The 25,288-nt window shown below is 36.7% G+C and overlaps 1 protein-coding gene across 1 annotated transcript in view; it reads left to right on the plus strand.

The window, feature by feature from the left end:
* LOC129277356 (interferon-induced helicase C domain-containing protein 1-like) overlaps positions 1-19,843 on the plus strand; it is a 41,824-nt gene extending 21,981 nt beyond the window's left edge. Inside the window, exons 2-8 of the mRNA XM_064110011.1 lie at positions 2,078-4,534; positions 12,298-12,957; positions 13,502-13,684; positions 14,351-14,516; positions 15,325-15,448; positions 16,416-16,647; positions 18,681-19,843. Of these exons, the coding sequence (XP_063966081.1) occupies positions 2,078-4,534; positions 12,298-12,957; positions 13,502-13,684; positions 14,351-14,516; positions 15,325-15,448; positions 16,416-16,647; positions 18,681-18,871 (4,013 nt within the window). The 3' untranslated portion in view covers positions 18,872-19,843. The remainder of the gene's footprint in view (positions 1-2,077; positions 4,535-12,297; positions 12,958-13,501; positions 13,685-14,350; positions 14,517-15,324; positions 15,449-16,415; positions 16,648-18,680) is intronic.
* Positions 19,844-25,288: the final 5,445 nt, after the last annotated feature.

A 25,288-nucleotide genomic window follows, 5' to 3' on the forward strand; every position in this document is an offset into this window, starting at 1 on the left:
CTGCTATCAGCTACACATCGACACCTACCCTCTTCAGGGGCTCCAAATTGGCAGATTTTACCATAAATTGGCAAAATAAATTAGGCTTCGATGTGCCAGAACTTCTTTTTATGTAGCAGATAAAGGAAATTCTACTGTTTTTTCCCAAGTTGTTTCAAAGGAATAAAATAAAAAAGTGCCTCTATCACATAGCAGAAACAATGTTTTTTTTCCTCAATGGGGGCAAAATATGGCAGATTTTCGCCATAAATTGGCAAAATATGGAAAAGGGGTGGGTGACTTCGGCAACCCCCTGAGGGGGGAAGGCTTCGATGTGCCAGAACTTCTTTATATTTAGCAGATAGAGGAAATTCTACTCTTTTTTCCTAAGTGGTTTCAAAGGAATAAAAGTGCCTTTATCACAAAGCAGAAAACAATGGGTTTTTTGCCTCAATGGGGGCAAAATATGGCATATTTTCCCATAAATTGGCAAAATATGGAAAAGGGGTGGGTGACTTCGGCAACCCCCTGAGGGGGGAAGGCTTTGATGTGCCAGCGATTCTTTGAATGTAGCAGATAGAAGAAAGTCTACTTTTTCGTTTCCAAGTGGTTTACATTCTCATATTTAAAAAAATATATTAACCGGACTGTCCAGAAAACGACTGCAATCGATTTCTACTATCTATAAATCATTGTGAAATGCATATTTATTTAATATTTTCCCATTGTCTGTTCAAAAATATGAAAAGAAATGATTTTCATGAAAAATCCAAGATGGCTGACAAAATTTGGGTCCTCTGGGCCTTCCGTATAAGATATGACCCAGCAGCAACACAATTCCTTGACCACTAATTTCAGGCCAACATGATGGGACCATCAAACTTTATGTACCTGATCAGCTGAATAAACTCTCCCAGCCCCCGGTCTAATGTGTTAATGTTTAAGAGAGCTGTACATGTACATTCAGGAACTGGAAATTAGTATAAACATGGTGACTGTAAATGAGGGATGTTCTATTAAAAAAAAGGGATGATTCCTGGATAAGAATGGATAGAAGTGTAAGTTTAAAGTCAATCCCTACACTACAGTAGTATAAACAGAATGGTTATCTAATTTAATAGTTGACACATGCTTGCCAAACTAAAAAGGGATATTTCATAGAGTGTTTGTTGAATATGTATTTGACCTATCCGATGGGCTTGCATGACAAAAACTGTAGATTATTACATGTTTACAAGTCAAGCTTTTTGTAAATAGCATGTGATTCAAAGGACCTTAATGTCTCTTTAACAACTCCCAATAATTTATTTGGTAAAATTTTGTTTACTCTTCTTTTGAGGGAAAAAATTATATGTGTCACCTCTACTAATAAACAAAAACATATATCCTACATGTATGCATCAAACTTTTCCTTGCTAAATGTATTAATTTTATGAGCCTTTCTCATATTATATATTTTTTGGTCAATTTTATTGGAGGGGACCAATGTATGTCTTGCTGTTTTGAGTAATTGGCTGATTGGCGATCAATTGTTTGTCAGTGATAATTGTTCAATTACTTGAACATTGACAGCGAAGTTATTAATTTTAACATGTATTCCAAGATTAATTTCCATGCTCTCAACCTGTGAAGGGGGCTATCATCCATCTTACAGCAGTTAGAGTAATTTCTTCAATAATGTAAGCATTTATTACCCCATTCCCTCCTTTTTCAGTAATTTTGCAACAATGTAAGCAAAACTGACTTTGCCATGCTATTAGATTGGTCAGGCCGGCTTATCATGTCTAGAGCACTTGAAATAAAAAAAGGAGAAATTAAGGCCTCTTCTGTTTTCATTGGATGAATCAGCGTTTTCCACCACATATCTCAGAAAGTACTAATCCCAAACTTGTTTGATTTGTCAAATTGTTGCTGGGAAATGGGTGGTCTTGATCCGATGATGGTATTGCAATTCATCTTGAATACATCTTGATTTTAAAGGTGTTCAATTTAAATAATTGTTTGGCTTTTTCTTTCCGAAATGAATGCTTCAGTACATATCAATGATAATGATTAATTGTCACCGATTGTCTATATCATTTCTTTGATCTAATTACAGAAAAGCTGAAACAGAGCAAGTTACAGTCGGGTAGCCTCAGGCTCGGGTCAGAAAGTCCTTCAGGTCCAGGAACTTCCGGTCACCAACAATTAGCTGGACCACCTGATAGAGGAAGCCAAGTTCCCAGTCAATCTCCGGGCACACCTCTAGGTCACACTCCAGGACATCCACCACATAACAGCCCAGGATATGATCAAAGTCCTACAACAGCTAATGAACCACCAAGCAAAGTTCCTGGCTCACAGTCTATAAATTCACCTACCAGTGGCAACAGATATCAACACTCTGTATCAAATCCTAATCCTGGAGCTGGTATAGGGGTCCAAGGTCCCAGTCCATCCCCAGGTACATCCCAAAGTCAGCCTCCAGGATATGGTCAAAGTCCTACAATAGCTTATGAACCACCAAGCAAAGTTCCTGGCTCACAGTCTATAAATTCACCTACCAGTGGCAACATATATCAATACACTGTATCAAATCCTAATCCTGGAGCTGGTATAGGGGTCCAAGGTCCCAGTCCATCCCCAGGTACATCCCAAAGTCAGCCTCAAGGATATGGTCAAAGTCCTACAATAGCTTATGAACCACCAAGCAAAGTTCCTGGCTCACAGTCTATAAATTCACCTACGCGTGGCAACAGATATCAACACTCTGTATCAAATCCTAATCCTGGAGCTGGTATAGGGGTCCAAGGTCCCAGTCCATCCCCAGGTTCATCCCAAAGTCAGCCTCCAGGATGTGGCCAAGGTCCTACTGTAGCTTATGAACAACCAATCAAAGTTCCTGGCTTACAGTCTACACATTCACTTACCAGTGGCAACAGATACCAACACTCTGAATCAAACCCTAATCCTGGAGCTGGTATAGGAGTCCAAGGTCCCAGTCAATTCCTGGGCACACCCAAAGGTCTGCCTCATACACGACATCCAGTCTCTTCACCGAGCAGCCCAGGAAATGGTCAAGGTGCCACTTCACATGGAGCAATAGCTCCTGGATCAAGATCAAGATCACCTGAATCATGGCATCCACATTCAACACCACCAGCCTCTCCTAGCAGTGGAAATACAGGTCAGAACTCAGGATTAAGTCAAAATCCTGGATTAAAGAGCAAAGAGTCACTGCCAGTAGTTCCAGAAAATGCACAAATAAACAAATTAACTAGCGATCTGTCATATACTGAAATGGCCCATTCAACCCATTTTAGCTCACCAAGATCTCTCAAGAGTAATGAATCTAGAAGCAGTCTTGAAAGTGTTGCTGATCATGGCTTGAAGAGTTCAGAGCCACTCAGAACAATGGAAAGTGGCTTGGTACCAGGTCAAGTTAAGACCACTTCAGTTGCTCCTGCTCAACTCTCTCCTCCACACACAAATTCATTGATCAGCTCACCATCACCATTAATTAGCAATGATCCAAGTGGAATTCATCATGCCAATAATGATAGGGATGCCCAACTTCATAATTCCAGGCCAGGATCAGTGATAAGTCAGGCCAGACCCTTGCGCAGCGGTAGTGCAGCAGGATCGAATGAGCTGACAGATCCAGAGATTCCGGTACCAACACAATCTTCCTTTCATGAGGCTGCTGATACCAGCAAACACACCCTAGAACATGGGGTCCAACCATCCTCAACACCCGACAAACTAAAGGATACTATCCAACGTATAGTAGATCTCAGTCTTAGTCAGGCTGAAGAAATGGCTGCAAGTAACTCGCACCAACAGCAGCCTGTAATTGGTGAAGGCGACACTGCCAGAGATAGTGCCAATGCTTCATCTGGAGCTGAGGATCTTCCTGTAGACGTTGTCAGAGATTCTGCTTCAGATCCAGAGCAAGTGGGTGATTCTACAGTCGGGGCTCTGGCCGCTTCCCTTCTAGACTTCCACCAACCTCCAAAAGAGCAGAGAAAACCAGTGACATTGAGAGGCTACCAGAAGGAATTGGCTGACCCTGGAATCAAAGGGGTCAACTACGTAATATGTGCTCCAACAGGTTCAGGCAAGACCATCACAGCAGCTAACATTTGCTATGAAAACATGATGAAAATGAAGAAAGCTGGCAGAGAAGAAGACTTCAAAGCCATCTTTATTGTTCCCACCAGGCACTTGAAGAAGCAGCAGCGAGATGGCTTCCAAAACCTGTTCGTTCCTGGGCAGGTAACGTCCCTCGCAGAAGGGCAGATGTTCAGTGAGGCCCTTGGGAGAGGCAATGTTCGAGTCTTGATGATAACTGCCCAGGTGCTGGTGAATGCCCTGACCCAGAATGAATTCAAAATAACTGATGTGTCCATGCTGGTATTTGATGAATGTCACCACACTACCCTTAATCATCCATACAATGAAATCATGAGGTATTACTTGAAAGAAAAGAAAGCTATTCTGATTCGGAAAGGAGTACGTGAAGAGCAGTGGCCTATAGGACTTTCCTCAGGTGTAGGTGGAATACCTCAGGTTGTTGGTAAGTCGTCACAGATTGAAGTGTTTCTTTGTTTAAATCCATTTTTTCCTCTATTTCCTTGTAAACAGTTCTGCACAGGAAATAAAGGCAACAACACAAATCAAAATCAAATACTTTTTCTGTTATGAAACAGTTTATTCAAAATTAAACACAAAAACAATTAAAGGACAAGTCCACCCCAACAAAAAGTTGATTTGAATAAAAAGAGAAAAATCCAACAAGCATAACACTGAAAATTTCATCAAAATCAGATGTAAAATAAAAAAGTTATGACATTTTAAAGTTTTGGTTAATTTCACAAAACAGTTATATGCACATCCTGGCGGGTATGCAAATGAGGAGACCGATGGCGTCATCCACTCACTATTTCTTTTGTATTTTATTATATGAAATAGGGAATATTCTATTTTTCTCCTCATTGTCAAGTGAAAAGACGATTAATTCCTCCCTGAACATGTGGAATGAGTGTTGTTTGATACTATATGATTCAGTCAAGTTGGTCCTTATTGTCAAATCTATTTTAAAAAAAATAAATATTGTATAATTCAAACAATAAAAAAACAAAAGAAATACCGGTAGTGAGTGAGAGACATCATCAACTCTCTCATTTGAGTTGTGCATAACCCTGTTTTGTGAAAAATAAGCAAAACTTTAAAGTGTCATGACTTTCTTATTTTACATCCGATGTTGATGAAATTTTCAGCGTTTTGCTAGTTTGATTTATCTCTACTTATTCAAATCAACATTTTTCTGGGGTGGATTTGACCTTTAATTCTTTTACAGAAATATAGCATTGGGCAGATGTTTGCATGTACTAGTGGAGTGTTGTGGCCCAGTGGATTAGTCTTCGGACTTTGAAACAGAGGGCCGTGGGGTCGAATCCCAGCCATGGCATAATTTTCCTTCAGCATGAAATGTACCCACATTGTGCTGCAATCGACCCGGGTGAGGTGTATGGGTACCCGGATTTATTCCTTGAACGCTTTAGTGCCTATTAATATAGCGGCTCATCTACAGCCGGGGTAATAATATGATACCAAGTATCAAAGCGCATCTGAGTATATGCACATAGTAACTGTACTATGTAAATGGACATATTATTATTATCATTACTACATCATCTACATGTATTTTAAAAATTTGCTCTCTCAGAACAGCACAGAACCCTTTTTTTTTTTGGGGGGGGGGTGACCCAAAAATATCTTCTCTCAATTTAATTGTTTTCATCACTTAAAAAATAGAGAGAGAGAAAAAAAAGTTTCGTTATTAATTCATAGCATAATTTTCTTTCATGGATTTTTACAAAACATTCATTTTAGTCAGGCAGCATATGTCATTTACTTCGACAAATTGCCTAAGTCTGATTTTTCGATTTAATGTGATTGGTGACATCACAAGGAACAACTTTCAACTTGGAGACAAATTTCTAATGGTCATCTTGACCATGTTAGTGGTCAAAACGGGGTCAATATGGGTCAATTTTTTTAGATTGCCTCGATTCTGTCGAGTGACACATCAAATTGTTTGTCTTGTTATACTGAACAAAAAAGTGTACACAACCATATACTCTTAACCTCCCATTAAAAAGTGATGACCGGAAATATCAAAAGGTCAACCAACTTTCATTAATTGGCAAATTGCACTGAAGGTGTGAAGAAAGCTATTTTTCTGTGTTTTTATGCATGTGTGTACTTTTTTATTTTTGATTTTGATAGGTCCATTGTCAAAAGTCCTTATCCAGAATATATAAAGGGGCAAGACACGGTCAGGGAAAAGTCAAAAGGTCAACAAACTTTCATTGGAAGCCAAAATACACGTCTAAAAGCGGTTAGAAGTTTAGAAGTCTTATTTTTCGTGGGTTCTTTATTTTGAAAAGTCTCTATCGAAGAAGACATTATATATAAAGGGGTCAAATGTGCTTATTTAGGAACAAAATAGATAAACAGAGATAGACGTCGATTACATTCAGTGTGGTATCATGATATTGCAGGAATACATTGAAACGACTTGACAAACCCTAATACCCTTAAAAGTCGTATCATCTTCATGATGTTAGTGCAACCAGCACTTTCCGAGTTTCTTGATTTAGGAATTCAATTCAAGTTCAATTCATTTTCAATTTACTAGTCTTTGATATGTAAAGATACATTTCATCCATTTGCTTTTACATACTATTTTAATCAACAGAATGTATTGTAATGTATTGGGGTAAATTATGTCACTATGTTAACAGACATCGATTGATCAGTGCTCCCAGCTCCTAAGAAAGATACCCAACATTTCATTTGGATTAACTTACGAATAAAATAATGAGGTTAGGATTGAGGATGATATGATAAGTTGGACTCCAATTGCTCCTTAATTAATTCTAATGTGTGACGGTTATATCACTTCTAACAAAGAGGCAACATTGTGCAGGCATGCTCATTGTAGTCAGTCATGGGTGTCCATAATGCTGATGTGATATGTGTGGCGTCGCGCGAAAACCAGACTATTGGTGAGAGACAATAAATGCGCTAGGACGTCATTTAAATACGCGTGTCATCAAACTTTTGTCTGGCGCGCGTCGCGAGGAAAAACAAAACAAACAACCAGCGGGAAATTTAAAAAAATGTCAGGCGCATTTTTATTTTTCAGAACTGTGGATATCGGCTCGATATATTTGGTGGCGGGTTATGTTGATTGGATTTAATTCCCCTGGCTGAAATCCATAAAGGTAAGTTAAATTATGTTGCAGATTGGGTTGTTTTGTTAAATTCATTGATAATTGCGATGCAAGGAACATGGCAACTAAACACGTGAATGTGAATTTTGTGTTGCATGTTTATATGGATCGTTCGAGAGAGAGCTTTTTAGGAACGACTTCAAACTTCAAATTACATGCGACTGCTGCAGCGATTCGCGGTATTTGTCCGGGCCTTTGATGGCCTTTTTAAGATCTAACTTATGTCTGCCAAACATCGCGAAGTTTTGTACTCTGGTGATAATGAGTGGTTGCATTCAGGACCTCGACACTGTCTGCACCTACTTAGATAGGCCTTCGTTACATACTTGTAACCATTTAAGTTAAATCTATCACATGCGACAAGTTTGTAAAAATTATAAAATCGGACAAGAAGTAAAAAAGCTATGATAATTTAAAGATAAGGATTATTTTGGTGAAACAGTTCTATGCATGTTTTTATGAATTTATTTGACAAACTGATGCAAAGATGTCTCACCTTGTTATTTTTTATTTCATTACATGAAATTGTGTTTGTTTTATTCCCCCCTCCAATACTAGATATTAATTAATGCAAAAAGGGTGACATATCATTCACACACGTAGGCCTATGACAAAATAAAATAAGTATGGTTTCATGTTTTGACAAGAAAAGTAAAGTGGGGATGTGACATCATCAGCCCATCTACCGAATATTTATAGAGACGTGCATAACTGTTTTTATAATGCATGAAAAACCCTTTTAGATCTAGTTGTTATCAGAATTTGATGAAATCTGCAGCATTTGCTTACATTTGATGAGATCATTTTCAGCTCGGAGTACCCTTTTAAATCGGTTAATTATTGACATTTTTCAAATCCCCTCTCCAAACAAATTCTTATTAATAGGACTTCTGATTTTAAATTTGATTTTTTTTCGGAGGGGGTGGGGTCCATTTGGTACGAGACTCAACAAAGCTGTGCAGATGATATCGAAATTATAACTAGAAAACAGATTGTCACAATTTATTAGAAATTTATTTAGAAATAATATATTTTTGGGGGCGGGGGGGGGGGGGTATTTCTTATTTTTTTCAACCATCTGGTCGAGCTACATTACATGAGGTTCGCCAACTTTCTACACAAAATCATTCAATATTTCAAAAAAGAAAATGAAAAGAAATATTTTTGAAAATAAAAAAAAATTATTATAGTTTTAATTGTTTTTTTAAAGTTTTTTTTTCTTAAGTAGTGTTTTTTTTTAAATAAACTTTAACTCTGAAAATTTGTTAACTAATTGGCCTTGTTTTCTTTTGTTGTGTTAAACATGTTAAAGGCACATCATGGATCTACAGAGCAACTGTATTAGTGCAGTTAGGACAAGACATCTCAGAACCAACATACAGCTGACAGCAGCCCTTCAAGAAGTACTTTAAGACTCTGATATGGGATTCACCAATACCACAGCTTCAGGTAGCTTTCCATGCTTTATCCATATTCTATATGGAAATAGTGTGCCAGTTTTGACTTTATCATGTCAGTTGTAACCGATTTCTCCACGAATTCAGTTAATTGCCGGTTTTTTTTAATATTGTTTTAAAATTAATTTTACCAGTATAAGTACGTGAAATCTAGAATCATGGAAAATATAAAAAATATAAAATGATAAAAACCATAAAAAATGAAAAAATATAGAAATTTGGATAAAGGCTCATGCAGAGAATGCTCTTTGCAAGTGATATATCAAAATTAAACATTTAAATATGAACATCTCATGATTTTTTGAGGGATTTTTTTTTTTACCCAACAATAGTTTAGTCTTATTATTTTTGGTAGAAAAATATGACATCAGGGAGTACTTCCACCTTTATTAGAAATACAAGGAACATTTACACAAAGTCAAAGAGTGAAAAGTTAATGTATGTTAAATATCATGTTGTTGATAAATGTCCATGAATCATGAAGAAATGAGAGTGTAATGTGACTGTTTTTATAACACATTAATATCGGTGAACTTTTCAATTGCATTCATCAAACATGCAGATTCGAGTCATCGGAACATGGCATTTTTAAGACTGGAACATGAAGAAAGCAAACAATGCAGAGGAAGAAAATTATCACCTTTTGTGAACCCTGCTGACATACTTTCTCAGATACTCCCAGATAAGCTATCAACTGGATTTTCCAAATAGAGGGAATATGATACATGGAAAGATCTTAGATGAGGACAAGGCACCTCGGCCTCCCCGGTAGGGGAGGAAATGGAACAATGAATACATGTTTTTCTTTGAATGAACAAACTCTAAGAATCTTTTCGATAAAAAAACCTTAAACGTAATTTGTAACGTTTGCTGACCCATTAGAAGGATGTCATTGTAGAAAATTGAAATGTGGTAAGTTTGCTGCTGTATTAAGAAGTGTGTGATAATGTTAAAGGCACACACTAAGGAGAGATTATTGTGTTTTATATCCTCTTTAGTGCAAATTTGGACAGTGGAGAGCGATGCACAAGCATCCCTGAGTTTTGATAATACTGCTGCATAGAAGAGAGTAAATGTATGTAGTCTCTTCCATATCAAGAATTTAACTCTGATATTATTTTTTTTATCTAAGCATAAGATGTATACAATGCATTTCATTACACACGTGTACAGAGTGTAACAGAGAAAAGAAAATCATGTATTTGTGATTATTTGTTAGTTATAATACCTGTCGTTTTAATTTGTGGAGCCAAGTTTTTATGCACAGTTTTTTTCTTCTTTTTTAACGAAGTGACAAAAAAAAATTAATCCTTCAGTGATCCAGATAATTTGGCAGCAATTTGTGAAATATATTTCCATGACTACCCCATCCCTAAAAAGAAACCAACTGTGGTCTGTGGCCCATTTCATGAAATGTTGATATGATCCCTTGCTCGAATGAAAACAGTGAACTTCTGCTTCCTGATTCGCTTGTTCAATGAAAGTTGATATTTCATCAAGAGTTGCTGTAGTGTCATATTAAATCTTTATGAAATGTAGCTCGCATCAGCTTTTCACTATTGTTTATTGCCACAGAAAAAAAACTTGGTTTTGCAAAATTGAATTTTGTTTGTGTTTATTTTCCAAAGCTTAAGCATGATTTTTATTTAAATTTTACTTTGCGAGAAGTGAAGTATGGACAAACAGCGAGGTGGTGTCTTTTTTTTTGGGGGGGGGGGGTTATGGGTAGGGACTAATCTAGGATGGAGGTGGGCAGGGGCTTTGGCCCCACTTTTTTTCCCCAGAACGCATGTATAAACATGTAAAAATTACCATTTGATTGTGATTTTTTTCTGGCATGGCCAGCCCCCTCCCGTTTTCGAAAAATGTTCTGCGGCGCCTGTGGGGGTGGGCACCCCCCCCAAAAAAAAAGAATTGATAAGCTGCCCCCCCAAAAAAAAAAATCAGATAAATAATCCAACCCCATCTGCCCCTGGTCATTGGATCTGGTGACCTCCTCCCATGTTAAAACTATGCGCTATGACGAACTATATATAGTATGACAAATAGTTTCCATAACGGTTTTTGGCATGTAATGTGAGTGTGTGGGTGTGAGTTCTAGTGTAGGTGTGGTTGATTATGTAGAATACTTTGTTTTATTGTATTCGCCTAGTTGTGTATGTATGAAATTATGTCTGCACTACAAAAGATCACCTCGCCTATGCCAGGTATGTTGGGCGTTACAAAAGAACCAACATTTCCCTATCATGAAAAGATGAATAATAAGCACGACTACCATGACTACCCATACAGCCAGGCGGGGGAGGGGTTACCCCTGAATTAAATCTCTAATTTAAATATGAATTAGACTCTAATATTTTGTATACACATTGTACATGTGTCCAGGTACCAGAAAACATAAAAAAACAAAAATCAAAAATTTCACCTATAATACCCATTTTCCCAGGATGGCCCACATATATTCTGACCATTACTTGATCTCTGGAGCCAAGAAGGACTACACATTTCTGGTGCATGTGCTGTTCTGAGCTTATCATTGGGGCCCTTTTGCATTATCACATCATGAAGATGATAAGATTTGAAGGGCATTAGGGTTTGTCATGTCGTTTCAAGGTATTCCTGCAATACCATAATACCACACTGAATTTATTCGATGTCTACATGTATCTCTGTTTATCTATTTTGTTCCTAAATAAGCACATTTGACCGCTTTATATATAATGTCTTCTTAGATAGAGACTTTTCAAAATAAAGAACCCACGAAAAATAAGACTTCTAAACTTCTAACCGCTTTAAGACGTGTATTTTGGCTTCCAATGAAAGTTTGTTGACCTTTCCCTGACCTTGTCTTGCCCCTTTATATCTTCTGGATAAGGACTTCTGACAATGGACTTATCAAAATCGAAAATAAAAAAGTACACATGCATAAAAACACGGACAAAATGAGCTTTCTTAACACCTTCAGTGTAATTTGCCATTTAATGAAAGTTTGTTGACCTTTGAAATTTCCGATCATAACTTTTTAACGGGAGGTCAAGAGTATATGATTTTGTACATGTTTTTGTTCATTATAACAAGACAAACAATTTGATGTGTCACTCAACAGAATTGGGGCAATTTAAAAAATTGACCCCCATTGACCTTATTTTGACCCCTAACATGGCCAAGATGACCATTAGAAATTTGTCACCAAGTTGAAAGTTGTTCCTTGTGATGTCACCAATCACATAAAAGTGAAAAATCAGATTTAGCCGATTTGTTGAAGTAGCCGGTAAATCATGACATATGCTGCCTGACTATTTACATTTTCTCTGATATTTCTGCTCTTATTCAAAGGAACAAGTTGGACTCCCCCTTTTTTTAAGTGCCTCAGTGCTTCTCTCATTGGCTTGAGAAATTTTTGTACCCTTTATCATCTTTCCATTTTGTTCTGTAATGCCCCCCCCCCAATGCTATTTAAAACAAATACCATAGCAATAACAATATCTCATAATGATAGGCCGGTAATGCCATCATAATTTTTTCAAAGAAAAAGCAAAGAGGTTAATCGTTTTGAAAATTTTTGTTCAATTGTTTACTAGGTTTAACTGCATCGGTTGGTACGGGCATATCTAATGATGCCCATGGTCACATAGTTACACTATGCGCCAACTTGGATAGCTTCGGCGTCAAGACCGTGACTCGAGAAGAAAATATTGATGAAATGAAACAACATAACAAGCCGCCAGAGAGGGATCAGATACTCGCTACCCCAAAGAGAACGCCAACACCCGAAATCTCCAGGTTTATATCAATTTTACAAACCACCATGGAGGAGATTGAGACCGAGGTCCTGGCCAAGCACCAGAGAGACTACACCAATAAAGATGTCGCTGCCTCCTCCCCAACGTTTGGGACACAGGAGTACGAGAATTGGATCGCGAAGATTCGTGTGCATGCAGAGCTTCGCTTTCCCAACCTTGAAATCTGTGCCAATTACCTCTTTCATCTCAACCTTGCCCTCATGCTGTATGATGATTTGCGGGCTACGGACGCTCTGGAGTCCATCGAGGTCTTCAAGCTGAAGACAAAGGGAATACAAGATGACTTGCCTGATGGGAGACACTGTAGGCTGATCTATGAGAAATACCTACAAGAGCTGAAGGAACTGGCGAGTAAAGAGAATCCGTTGTCCAATCCTAAATTACTGTGCCTTCATGAGATGATAAAGAAGGTTTACAGCAAGGAACCCGAATCAAAAGGTAAGTAGTCTGATTTTTACCATGATTCAGAAAGGATATTCATCAAAGCTAATAAAATCAGGAATTCAATTCTACCTCTCTGTTTCAAAGTCTGGAAACATAATGTACTGGGCCTCTGTGTCAAAGTCTGGAAATGAATGTACTGGGCCAAAAGTCCCACATTACCCGCAAAAATACTAGGTGCAAATCTAGACCCTCTCTGGCTACTCTCGAACTCTCCAACATGCGACATTCAAATGGATAGGATCATGCATCCTCAGCAATTCATAGGCCAAACATTGGCTACAATTCTTTGTGGGTATTTCATAAAGCTGTTCCTAACTTTACTTGTGTTGGTTTGAGTTGCTATGATTTTCTCTGTATAAAAAGTAGGGATACAAATACTTCAGTCATGGTATTATTTAAGATAGAATGTTAAGGTATGATCACAAATGTCCTTTTTAATGGAAGCTGGGTGATAATACAAAACTTTGTATTGAATGCAGTTCCAATTATTAAATTGCCTTTTGATGAACTGTTTAATTTGTCTCACTATTTTTTGTAGGAATTGTTCTGGCAAGGACTCGATTTGCAACACATGCTTTGTTGAATTTCATCGAAGAGTGTGGTGAATTAGCAGAACTGGACCCTCCAATTCTGCCAGTACGAATAGTTGGACAGAGCAGAGAAGTCGATCAAGGGCTTACACTAGCACGACAAGATGCTGCTTTGAAAGAATTCAAAAGTGGTAACGTTTACGTTCATGGAAGGATAATCTGTTTCCAAGGATAAGATTTTGATTAGGCAATCAGTAATAAAGTGAAGTAATTAATACAATATGATCAAACACAATTACAGTTGAAATAATTGTCTCCAGTAACCCATCTATCATCCATTCTCCTTTACTGTGCGTTTAGTGATTATACAATTAATATCAAGCAGTTAAATCCCACACTTCAAATATAATCCACCCAAACCTCAGAGATCCCTGGCAGAGGGAACTTAGTAAGAACCTCAAGAGATTCATCTAAAAATGGATAGAATTTATGTGAAAGATGACAAGCTCATGCTTAACAAACTACATCTTTGAATAGCGCCCCCTTACCATCATGGCATCTCTCGCAATGCGAGTACAGTATACCACATTTAGAGTGCATAACTTGGTCTTTTCCACCGTGGGTTTGTGATTTGATGTTATGGACTAGCATGATTGCAACATTAGAACTAGACATTCCTTGTATTGCATGTATGGAATGTTTCTGGTGTAAATTTTGGAAGTGGGCCATCACAACAAACAGTGTTGCACTGTTAAGCCTATTAACAAACAAGAACTGTAACAGTGCTAGCCCACCCCCTACTTAAATTGTAATAATTAATACAGTGCTGATGTTTTTATTCCTTTTTTCATCCAAAGGTCGCAAAAATCTTCTTGTTGCCACTGATATCGTTCAAGAAGGTCTGGATATTCCTGCTTGCAATTTAATCATTAGGTACAACTTCGTCAGCAATGAGATCGGGACAGTGCAAGCGAAGGGACGAGCAAGAAAAGAAGGCTCCAAATGCTTCCTCATAGTTGAAAGGTAAAGATCACATTTTGAAGGCATGGTTGCAGTAGGGAAAGCAACAGGCTGATACCAGGGTAATAATGAAAGTTATCACCTTAAACACATGCCAGAGTGGTTAACGAGTGTTTTTTTACAAAGTTGCATTAATGTTGTTATTACATTTACGACTGTTACTATTTTTATTATATTTATTTATTTCATTTATTGATTTATGTATGTATGTATGTATGTATGCATGTATTCATTCATTTTTATTATTATTATCATTATTATTATTGTTACTATTATTATTATTACTGCTACTGCTAATATTATTTTCATCATTATCTGTCTAGCTACTACAGAGGGAGTCATCAGTGTTTGGGAGATTCCCAGGAGAATAATGGTCTTATTCCATATACAATATGGGACAGGCCACATCGAGTTTAGAAACCAAATTTACGTTTGGGGGATTATCAACAATGGAAGAGAACAAAGAAACTCTAATGTTTGATGTAAAGTAATTAAAATTATTATATTATCATGATGATGATGAAGAAGGAGAGGGACAGTTATTTGTGGTGATGGCCATCATTATAAGAGCCTGTAATCCAGACTAGATTGGGAAGTTACTAATTAATGCATAGGTATGAGGCTCAAGCCCTACTTGGTCACGTCTTTCATTCTGTGATGCAGGTGCTAAAGGTCACTCCCAGACGTAAGTAATCATATCCGATTGGTATGCGTCTGAAAAAACTCAATTACACACCACACACACCCTCACACATACACACACACATTGTGATAACAATTGCTCTCAATGTTTTTGCTTTGATTTTTACAGTAGATCGGTTAACGAAGGAAGAGAACGCAAGAACCGAGAGAGTGTATTGGAGATGGATGAAGCAATCAAGAGAGCAAATGAGTTACCACCACGTGACTGGCACCATCAGATACGTCAGAGACAGGTATGTGAATAATAATAGGCATTTATACAGCGTCATCTATCTAGAAATAATCTGTTAAACATTAGATCTATTAATCAATTGCTCAATCAATCAGTAAATCAATCAATCAATCAAGCAATCAGTCAACTGGTCAATCATTCAACCAATCAATCAGTTGATCAGTCATTCGATCATGTAATCAGTCTAAAAATCAATCAATCAATATGTCTGTCTCTTAATCAGTTAATCAATTAATCAATCATTCAGATGATCAGTCATTCAATCATATAATCAGTCTAAAAATCAATCAATCAATATGTCTGTCTCTTAATCAGTTAATCAATTAATCAATCATTCAGATGATCAGTCATTCAATCATATAATCAGTCTAAAAATCAATCAATCAATATGTCTGTCTCTTAATCAGTTAATCAATGAATCAATCATTCAGATGATCAGTCATTCGATCATGTAATCAGTCTAAAAATCAATCAATCAATATGTCTGTCTCTTAATCAGTTAATCAATTAATCAATCAATCATTCATTCAGATGATCAGTCATTCAATCATATAATCAGTCTAAAAATCAAGCAAGCAATCAATCAATCAATATGTCTATCTCTTAATCAGTTAGTCAATCAATCAAACAATCAGTCATTCAATCAAGTAATCAATTCAACAATCAATCAGTTGATCAATCAATCAATCAATCAATCAAATCAATCAGTTGATTGATCTGTCTTTCAATCATGTAATTAGTCTAAAAATCAATCAAGCAAGCAAGCAATCTATATGTCTGTTAATCAGCTAGTCAATCAATTAATCAATCAATGTACTTGTAGTATTCCTGATGAATCCTCAGACTAAAATAGATATTAAACATTTCAAGGAATATCCATAATTGAAAAAAAAACAATTGAGAGGACTCTGGGAAAATATTTTATTTAAAAACATGAACTAAACAATCCTCTTAATCTACCATTGTAGCTCTCCATCATTGAAAACATCGAAATGAAAGATATGATGAAAAAAGAACAACAAGAAAGGAGCAAACAAGTCAATGTCAAGCTCCTGTGCAATAAATGTGAGAAGTTCATCTGTAAATCATCAGATCTGGAAAGAAGGCTATCCAACTACACTTGTCTCGATAGCTCTATCAGTGACAGGACACAGATTGTTCGACAAGGCCTGATGGAATTCAGAGAGTCCAGGACAATCGGTAAGTCAGTTGGTGATTTCAAGTATGGTGTTGAAATCTGGCATTGATATTTGACCTTAGATAATATTATGTATTTCTTGCAGTTGGTGTGGATCATTAGTGCTCAATGCCATCTGCTGGATCGATCATTACAGCTAACGTTGGAGACCTATGTGTATTTTCCCCATTCCAAATTATGACTCCTCACCAATTATCAGTTCCTGCCGTTGCCTGCTAGTTGAAAAAGGAAATCATCCTTGGGATTCTGTTAATAATACATTACATCACTCTCTTTGAAATGATGCTTGAAAAGATGCATATAGACTTCGAAAAAAAGATGAGATTATTGTCATTTCTGTTCAAAACAAATCTCTGTAAAGACGCGCAAGAGTATATGCAAGCGTATTTGAAGTCAATAAATTGACGCAATCTCACCTCCTGGCGGAATTGATTTCCATTGGTTGAGTGGCATGAGAGAGCTATAAAAACGTGTTTCTTATTGGATATTGATTAAAAAATAGGTGTGTCTTATAGAGATAAAATGAAGATAAAATTGTTCTCAGAATACCAATTCGGAGAGATTTTGAGGGTATGTTATCTCACTGATTTTAACGGAGATAAAATATTCTATTTTATCTGAGATAAAATGGATATCAGAATACCACCCCTGATTGCTTGCTTACAAGCATGACATGCTTTCTTAGCAATGAGGTAAAAAAGTCACCACCATTTACCGTGAATGGGGGGTAGCGTGGATTTGTTATATGACCAAACTGAAGCTATGGAATCAACTACCCATCAAATAACACAATCTTTCATCAACAAAACATTCAAGTCCAATTGAAAACATGTAATCAGGAGAATTCAATTTCTTTTTCGATTATTTTTCATGTATACATTTACTTTCTTGAAGTGCCATGAACACCAAAATGTGATCCTGTGTGTTATATAAGTATCCTTTATTGTTATCATTATTCACCACCAGCCTCTAGGGATTGGGAAAATTGTGTTTTCAAGTTCAATGTTTGTGATTGCACACTCATGAACATAGTAAACATTACCCTTTAGGGGCATACAGTTTTTAAAGTTGACAAAAAATAGCCAAGGACTATTAATGTGACCTGCCACCCCAAAACCAACAATAATACCTTGGTCACATTTGCTCTACGGCGGCCGTATTTCCTCTGCATTCAATCAAGTACTTGTAATGGTTATTGTTTGTCAATTGTAACATATTATATATCATTTTAAAGCTTAGGAAATGAATTTTCAAGCTCAATTAAAATCTCAATATTCATTTTGGTCGACTTAAACCTTAGTCACATTTGCTCTACGGCGGCCATACGGCGAGTCGAAAACAGCCGTTTTAACATTTTTTGTCCAACTACATATAAGTGGTTTGAATTAAAATTAATAAAACAGCTGTTTTCGACTCGCCGTATGGCCGCCGTAGAGCAAATGTGACCAAGGTTTAAGTCGACCAAAATGAATATTGAGATTTTAATTAAGCTTGAAAATTCATTTCCTAAGCTTTAAAATGATATATAATATGTTAAAATTGACCAACAATAACCATTACAAGTACTTGATTGAATGCAGAGGAAATTCAGCCAGAGCTTAAAAAATAATGAGAAAACAAGGTTTGAAATTTGGTGTTCACTCAAACATGAGATGTGCACACTGTGTAATCTCAGTGAAACTTCCAAGCAGTCCGAAAAAGTAATGTCCAAGAAACTCTTGTATCTTTTCTTTTATTCAACTTCATGACTTCAAATTTTCACAGCATGACGGAGAAGAATTGCTCTTTCAGATAAGCTATTTTTTAAATTTTTTGGTTTATGGAAACTAAATTACTATTTTGGCTATTTACAGAGAACCTTACCTGGCGACTTATTGGTGGTTTTGGGGTGGTAATTCACAAATAGGGTTAACTTTTATAATAAGATTTGGGGCAGGTATTTAAAAAAAATATAAGCATTCTGAATACAAGCATTTTCTACCACTTTTTATTTGAACCATTTTCTTCCTACGATACATTTTTTCCTACCTACCAGGCCTTGTAAAGTGTAAATGCGGAAACCTACTGGGACAAGCCTTAGAGTTCAAACGTCTGCACGTATGGAAACGTGGATACAACTTTAGTCCCAAGAGCTTCTTCTTCGTTTACGATGATGACCCAGACAGCAAGAAGGTCTTCTCTAAATGGAAGAAGGTTGATTTTCCCATCGCTTCCGAGGAGCAGTAAGCAAGAGGATGATCCACAAATTGGCCACTCTCGCTATGAAAACCCAGGGCCCCATCTTACAGAGAGTCACAGTTGATCTGATAAACCTCAAATGTATGGAAATCCATCAATGTCATATTTTTTTTCTTTAGGAAATTTGCGCAATGTCCTTTGTTAACAAAGAGAAACACCCTCACTTTTCAAGAAAGCAATGAATGAATGTATGAATAAACAGCATATCCAGAAAATATTTTGAACAAACATGCATTTTAGATGTTGACCTTGCTGGCTTTCCATAGTTTTGGTTGATGAGATCAATCGCAGGTCTTTGTAATGCGGGTCCCAGGGGTAATTGCCATACACAGAGATCAGAGTCATGGTGCTGAAAGTGTTCCATTCAAACTCAACTCCAAAAATCAAACTTGTTTTTCAACCAATCAGAAGCGCTCATTTAGGAATTGTGTTTGATTTTTCTGAGATGCGTTTAAACACAACACCTGGGCAACACAGCCCCAGAAAATTCTGTAATTCATTCATATTAAACAGTTAACTACTGTAATTCTGCCGTTCCAGTAGACATTGTACAGGGATCAACCAGTTCCAGAATTAAATGGGTTAATTCTTGATGATGGAAAAGCTAATTTAACAAAAATTTGGCATTTAGCAGGTGTATATGGTTTTTCTTTTGTAGGCAAGGAAAATTGTTGTGAGTGGTTTTATTAATGACAAAATAATAAGTTTATTTCATCTTCTAGGAGAATTATTGATAATTATAATTGTCATTTTTGGCAGCTGGGATGTAAAGGTGATATATACTATTGATAAGAAAATTAGCTACATTGTAACTTATGCCTTGCAAGATATAAGCTGATATCTATATTATATCCCAGTTGAGATTTAAAGAGGGTTTTGCTGTTTTAATTTTTGAACTCTGAATACAATCAAAGCTAAATTTGTTAAGTTAATAATGGCAAAAAGAAGCTGCTGAAAACTGCTTATCTAATAAAAGAGAGCCAATGGAGTAAATCAGAAAGTCAAAAGGGGCCTAAGCTTTCGATCCTAGCAGAATCTTCGTCGGAGATTCTGCTAGGATTGAAAGCTTAGGCCCCTTTTGACTTTCTAAGTTAATAATGATTAGAAAGCTGGATTTATATTGCGCTTTTTCCAGAGGATACAAGGTGCTGACATTTTTACCCTGGTCGAGTGGCAACTTACCAGTAGCACCCAGTTCATTCGAGAAATCAATCCTACAGTGTACATCAGTATGTAGGCAGAATAAGATGTGATTTTTTCCATTGGCTGGGGGGGGGGGGGGGGTGGTCACATATATTGCTGTACACAAGCGTGACCAAATTACTTCCAAACACCCCCTAAACAAGTTTTTCTCTGTGTGCAAAATAACCCCCTATACAAGTTTTTCGCGGGCTTCATTTACACATTTTGGCCTCTAAGCAAGTTGTCGACAGAATATGACTCCTATACACGTTTACCCGTTTCCCAGGGTCGTAGCTTACAATCGGGAAGAACCCCGAGGAAAAAGCTTTAGGAAAAAAAAAACCCCTAAATCCTAGTATGTTTGACCCGCGATTGACCATTGACCAGTCTTTCAAAATCACCCTTTTAAAAAAAAAATCAGTGTTTTTGATACCCTTAACGAGTGCACGCGCGGCCTGTGTCCAAAACTGAAAAAAGCACCCCTTTAAACGCGTTTTTTGGTCACGCATGTGTACAGCAATATATTTGACTGCCCCCCCCCCCCTGGGGGGGCAGGGAGAAGAAGAGGGCAGTGTACTCTCTTCCATCCCCAAATTAACATTCCCCATCGCTTATTGCATATTAAAGCAATATTGACTGGCCTCGGGGCGATACGACATATATCGCCCAAACTAGATTTATATCGCCCGAGTCGTAGACGAGGGTGATATCAATTTAGTGAGGGCGATATATGTCATTTCGCCCCCAGGCCAGTCAATATTGCCATTATTAACCAAATCAGACATCTAGAGCAAAAATCGTTAAAATTTAGATATTTTAAAGTTTAAGAATGAGAATCTAGTTTGTCATGTTGAGCAGACTGGGCCTCTGAACTTTACCATTGTGGCGTAATTGAAATGACGCGTCAACTTGATTACCATTATGACGTATAGCACTGCGCGGTTCAAGGACGCGTACAAAAACGCGTAGAATTCCCGGATGTTAGCTCTGCTTTATTGCCCGCTACATTTCTACGCATTTTCTCATTGACTTTCCTTAGCGGGCAATAAATTGGGCCCGTGGATAAACAATTGGAAATTTATTGACCGCTCATTTGATCCCAGTCTTAAGCAGGCAACAATGTTTCAAAGTTGCACTGCTCACATGTCTGATACGGTTAATAATATTGATTAACGTCTCTCAGAGAGTTTCTTCAAGTCATATTACTCTCATATACACAAAAAAATTAAAATGCAATAACATACATGTATCTTATCAAACTTCTTGGTATTATTTTGAGTTGCATACTTGCCAATTGTGAATTGCTTATAGTAGCTTCTAAAAGAATTTCCAATTTGTTTGTTTATATGTAATTAATATACACATATTTCTATTTCTAGCTCCAAGCACATTTTTATTGTATACGACAAAACTCTAAATATATGATATATACACGTGTATAAGTATGTGGAATATAAAGGCTAATTACGTTGAAATAAGCATTGTGTAAAATAAGATATACAACTCATAGGCCCAAAAAGATATACAACTCATAGGCCCGAATTCACAAAGGTGGTTTTGAAAACCCACGGTTCAATCCATGGTTTATGCAGATTTCCTGTATAAATTACGCTTAATTTAGCGTGTATTGGGCGTGTGTATAAAAAATGTCCAATGCTGATGCGCGCTTTTGTCACAGTATGTCAAATTGACGCCTGTTACCATGGTTAGATACGCTATTTTATTCATGAGTCCACTGTTTGAAGAATGGAATCGTTAATTCAAAACAGTGGGCTCATTAATAAAATAGCATGGATAACCACGGCAACAGGTGTCAATTTGGCACACTGTGACAAAAGCATGCATCAGCATTGGACATTTTTTAATATACGCGGTAAAATAAGCGTCATTTATACAGGAAATCTGCATAAACCATGGACTCAAACATGGGTTTACAAAACCACCTTTGTGAATTCGAGCCATAGAGTCTAATAAGAGAGGAGAAGCCATGGACTCAACCGTGGGTTTACAAAACCACCTTTGTGAATTCAAGCCATAGAGTCTAGCAAGAGAGGAGAAGCTGTTTGTGTTAAAAAAAAGTTACTTGAATAATCGCATTATGTCACACCATTTACTTGTATGTTGAAGCATTGTGATAGACCAGAATACGAAAAACAATATTAACGTCAAATAAAGTCAAATTTCACCTGTGCAATCCGATGCGAGGCAATTTTTAAATAAATCGCATTTTGCATTAAATGTGACATTTCCAAGAAGCCAAATTATTTAATTTAAAATTTGGCATAATGTTAGGAATAATGAAATCATTTTTTTGCTTTGTGGCAAGCCCTGCGTTCAGAGTAAAGTCCAAATTGGCTTCAAGTCGCAGGCGATGATGACATCATTACGATTTGGAAATGATTTTTCTTTTATTCCTACAGGGAGGCTTGAACTTGACTAACTTTTGATTTCATTTGTCCTATCACAATTTTGAATTCTGATTGCTAAGATTTTATTGGTTGGAATATTCATCCGTAAGCTAATATGCAAGAAATACTTAAATCATCATGAAGCATTGTTTCATAGAACTGTTAGTAAGTTATGTGTGACTTTATGCATGACTGGTGGTAATATCTTGTGCTAATTAACTTGTCCATATACAGCTGAATAGCATCTTCATGTAAGAACATGTTCCTGTTGTGTGAAATCTTGCGTAACTTGACAGTTTTTGAAACACCAGTGTTATTATTTTTAATTTATTTGACGAAATTTATAACATGTATTTTTCTCGTCTATGTGCTTATCAGGGTGAACTTTCTCTTTTATGATTAAGTTACCTGTTACCTATCCTCCAGATGCCTAGTGGCACATAGGGCCTCCACCAAACGTCTCCACCCTTGCCCCACCTTTGCCTATCAGAGGCCACAGCTCTGGCTTCTGTCCAAATCCTCCATCCAGCCAGGGTCCTTTCTTTTTCTACTGTTCACCGTCAAGATGTTTTTGGCCTGCCCCTTTTCCTTTTCCCTTCTGGTGCCCAGGTCAGTGCTGAATAGGTATAACTAAAATATGTTTTTTTATTCAAGAATAGGACTTTGGGTAATTTTATTGACCCAGTATACTTGTTTTCTACACCCCCGCCCCCCCCCCCCCCCCTTCAGCTAATCAAGTTATTATTCCATTGCTGGAATTTGAGATTCTACTTAAAGACAGCACTGAACATCAATTGCTATACATGTACGTAAGGAACATGTACATAAACCATTTCCTAATTGGTCTTTTGAGATGACCCCTCCCCTTTTTGGTATGTATATGGACTATTGAATATGGGAGTACATTGGGTATTGGGGCAAAAGGGGACAGGTGTTTTGGCACTGCTTTCATGTGGGTCCTAAAATGAAATAAAAAAAGCAGTGAGGAACAAAAATCTTTAAAACTCATGAACAATGATAGAAGAGTCACAAAGACCAAAAGTTGGAAGGGTTGAAATATTTTAGTGCTTACCTTTGGTATAAGATATATCAGGGGGCCGAGGGGCTCTAATATTTGTCTTGTCCCTATTTGTGACAACCCTAGTGTAGTGTAAGATTGTATTGAATGTCTTAGTCATGCATGTGTATTAGGTGCACTTGCATGTTATTGAAATGCTTTAAACAGGCTTGGGGAAAAATGTACTGAAGATGATTTGAAAGATTGAGTGAAAACTTTCAGCATCATATAATATAATGTAGTGAATATTTAGAATACACGGATTGCTAGGTAAAATTCTAGGTATAATTCTCAAAATCTTAAATAGGCATAGTGTGATGTGCATATTCTCTTCTTGCTAACTGCCATACACAGACTTTTGTGAAATCATCTTTTTCACACTTTCTTAGATAGTTTTAACAATGTTCATATTTTTCCCCAAATACATCTCAAACACAATGTTAAATGTTATATAGGGTTAAACTATTTTATCCTCGTACACACCGTGGTAGAGATGTACCCATGTGGATTAAACTCTATTTTTGTCTTGTGCCCCTCCCATCACAAAATCTAGAATAGACAATACAAGAGGAAGATGTCAAAATATTCTTTAATCATTTTTTTTTTATAACACTGACAAAAAAGTATTGAAAGCTGCCATTGTGAAGGGAAATTAAAAACCCAACAGAAGTCAAGTGTTACAAGTGTACTGTAAATGATAATAATAATAATAATAATAGCTGGATTCATAAAGCACTTTTTGCCTGAGGATACAAAGCACTGCTATTATTACCCCGGCTTTAGCTCGAGCTACCATCACCGGCGCTCAGCACATTAAAGGAATTAATCCTGCCGGGTACCCATTCACCTCACCTGGGTCGAGTGCAGCACAGTGTGGATAAATAAGTTCTTGCTGAAGGAAAACAAGCCATGGCTAGTATTCAAACCCACGACCCTCTGTTTGAAAGGCGAGAGTCAGAACCATTAGGTCACAATGATGATGAATAAGTGTATATGCTGCATTCAATTCAACCTGAAATTTGCATTTAATTTTTATTACATTTTTTGAAACCCAAATAATATGGTTTTCCTATTCATCTTTGCTGCAAATGCTTTAATGACATCATTAAGTATCATTATGTGTTTGCGTACTAGTAGAGTATCAGTAGATGCTTCACGGCTGTGATTTATACATCATTCCTTGCAGAAAATTGTTGAGTAACAAGTACTATTTGCTTTAAAAATTAATATGAAATTTTCTATTATTGTGACTATTCTTACTATAAAGTAGAATGACATTCACATGCACATGTATTGAAATTGTTGAACTTGATTTCTACAGCATGTTCCAAAAAAAATGTTAATGGTACTCTTAATGAGTATAATGTAAAAGTTACTAAATCATGTTGTATATAATTTTAGAATTGTAAACAAGCATTTATTTTATACTTTTGGCTTAAATTCTATGCAATATGGTCCATTGAACACAGAGATATGAGCATTCTTTCATCAATCATCAGAAAACATTTCAATCCAAGTTTTGTTCATACGTTGAATAAAGTACGTATATAATTACATCTTCATTAACTCTTATTTTATTTCCTTTTTAGATTCTCTGCCCAAATCTTGTGGGCCCTTACAAGAATTTAAAAAAAAAGAAGGTTTCAGAAATTTGGCATGATGTCTTTATTCTTTTCATAAGCAAAAATAAAATAAGTATAAAAAGAAGAGATGTTTAAAAGAAAATCTCAAACTGCTTCATTCATGCACTTTTTGTTT

This window comes from Lytechinus pictus, chromosome 15 (genome assembly GCF_037042905.1).
Source record: "Lytechinus pictus isolate F3 Inbred chromosome 15, Lp3.0, whole genome shotgun sequence".
NCBI classification, from domain to species: domain Eukaryota; kingdom Metazoa; phylum Echinodermata; class Echinoidea; order Temnopleuroida; family Toxopneustidae; genus Lytechinus; species Lytechinus pictus.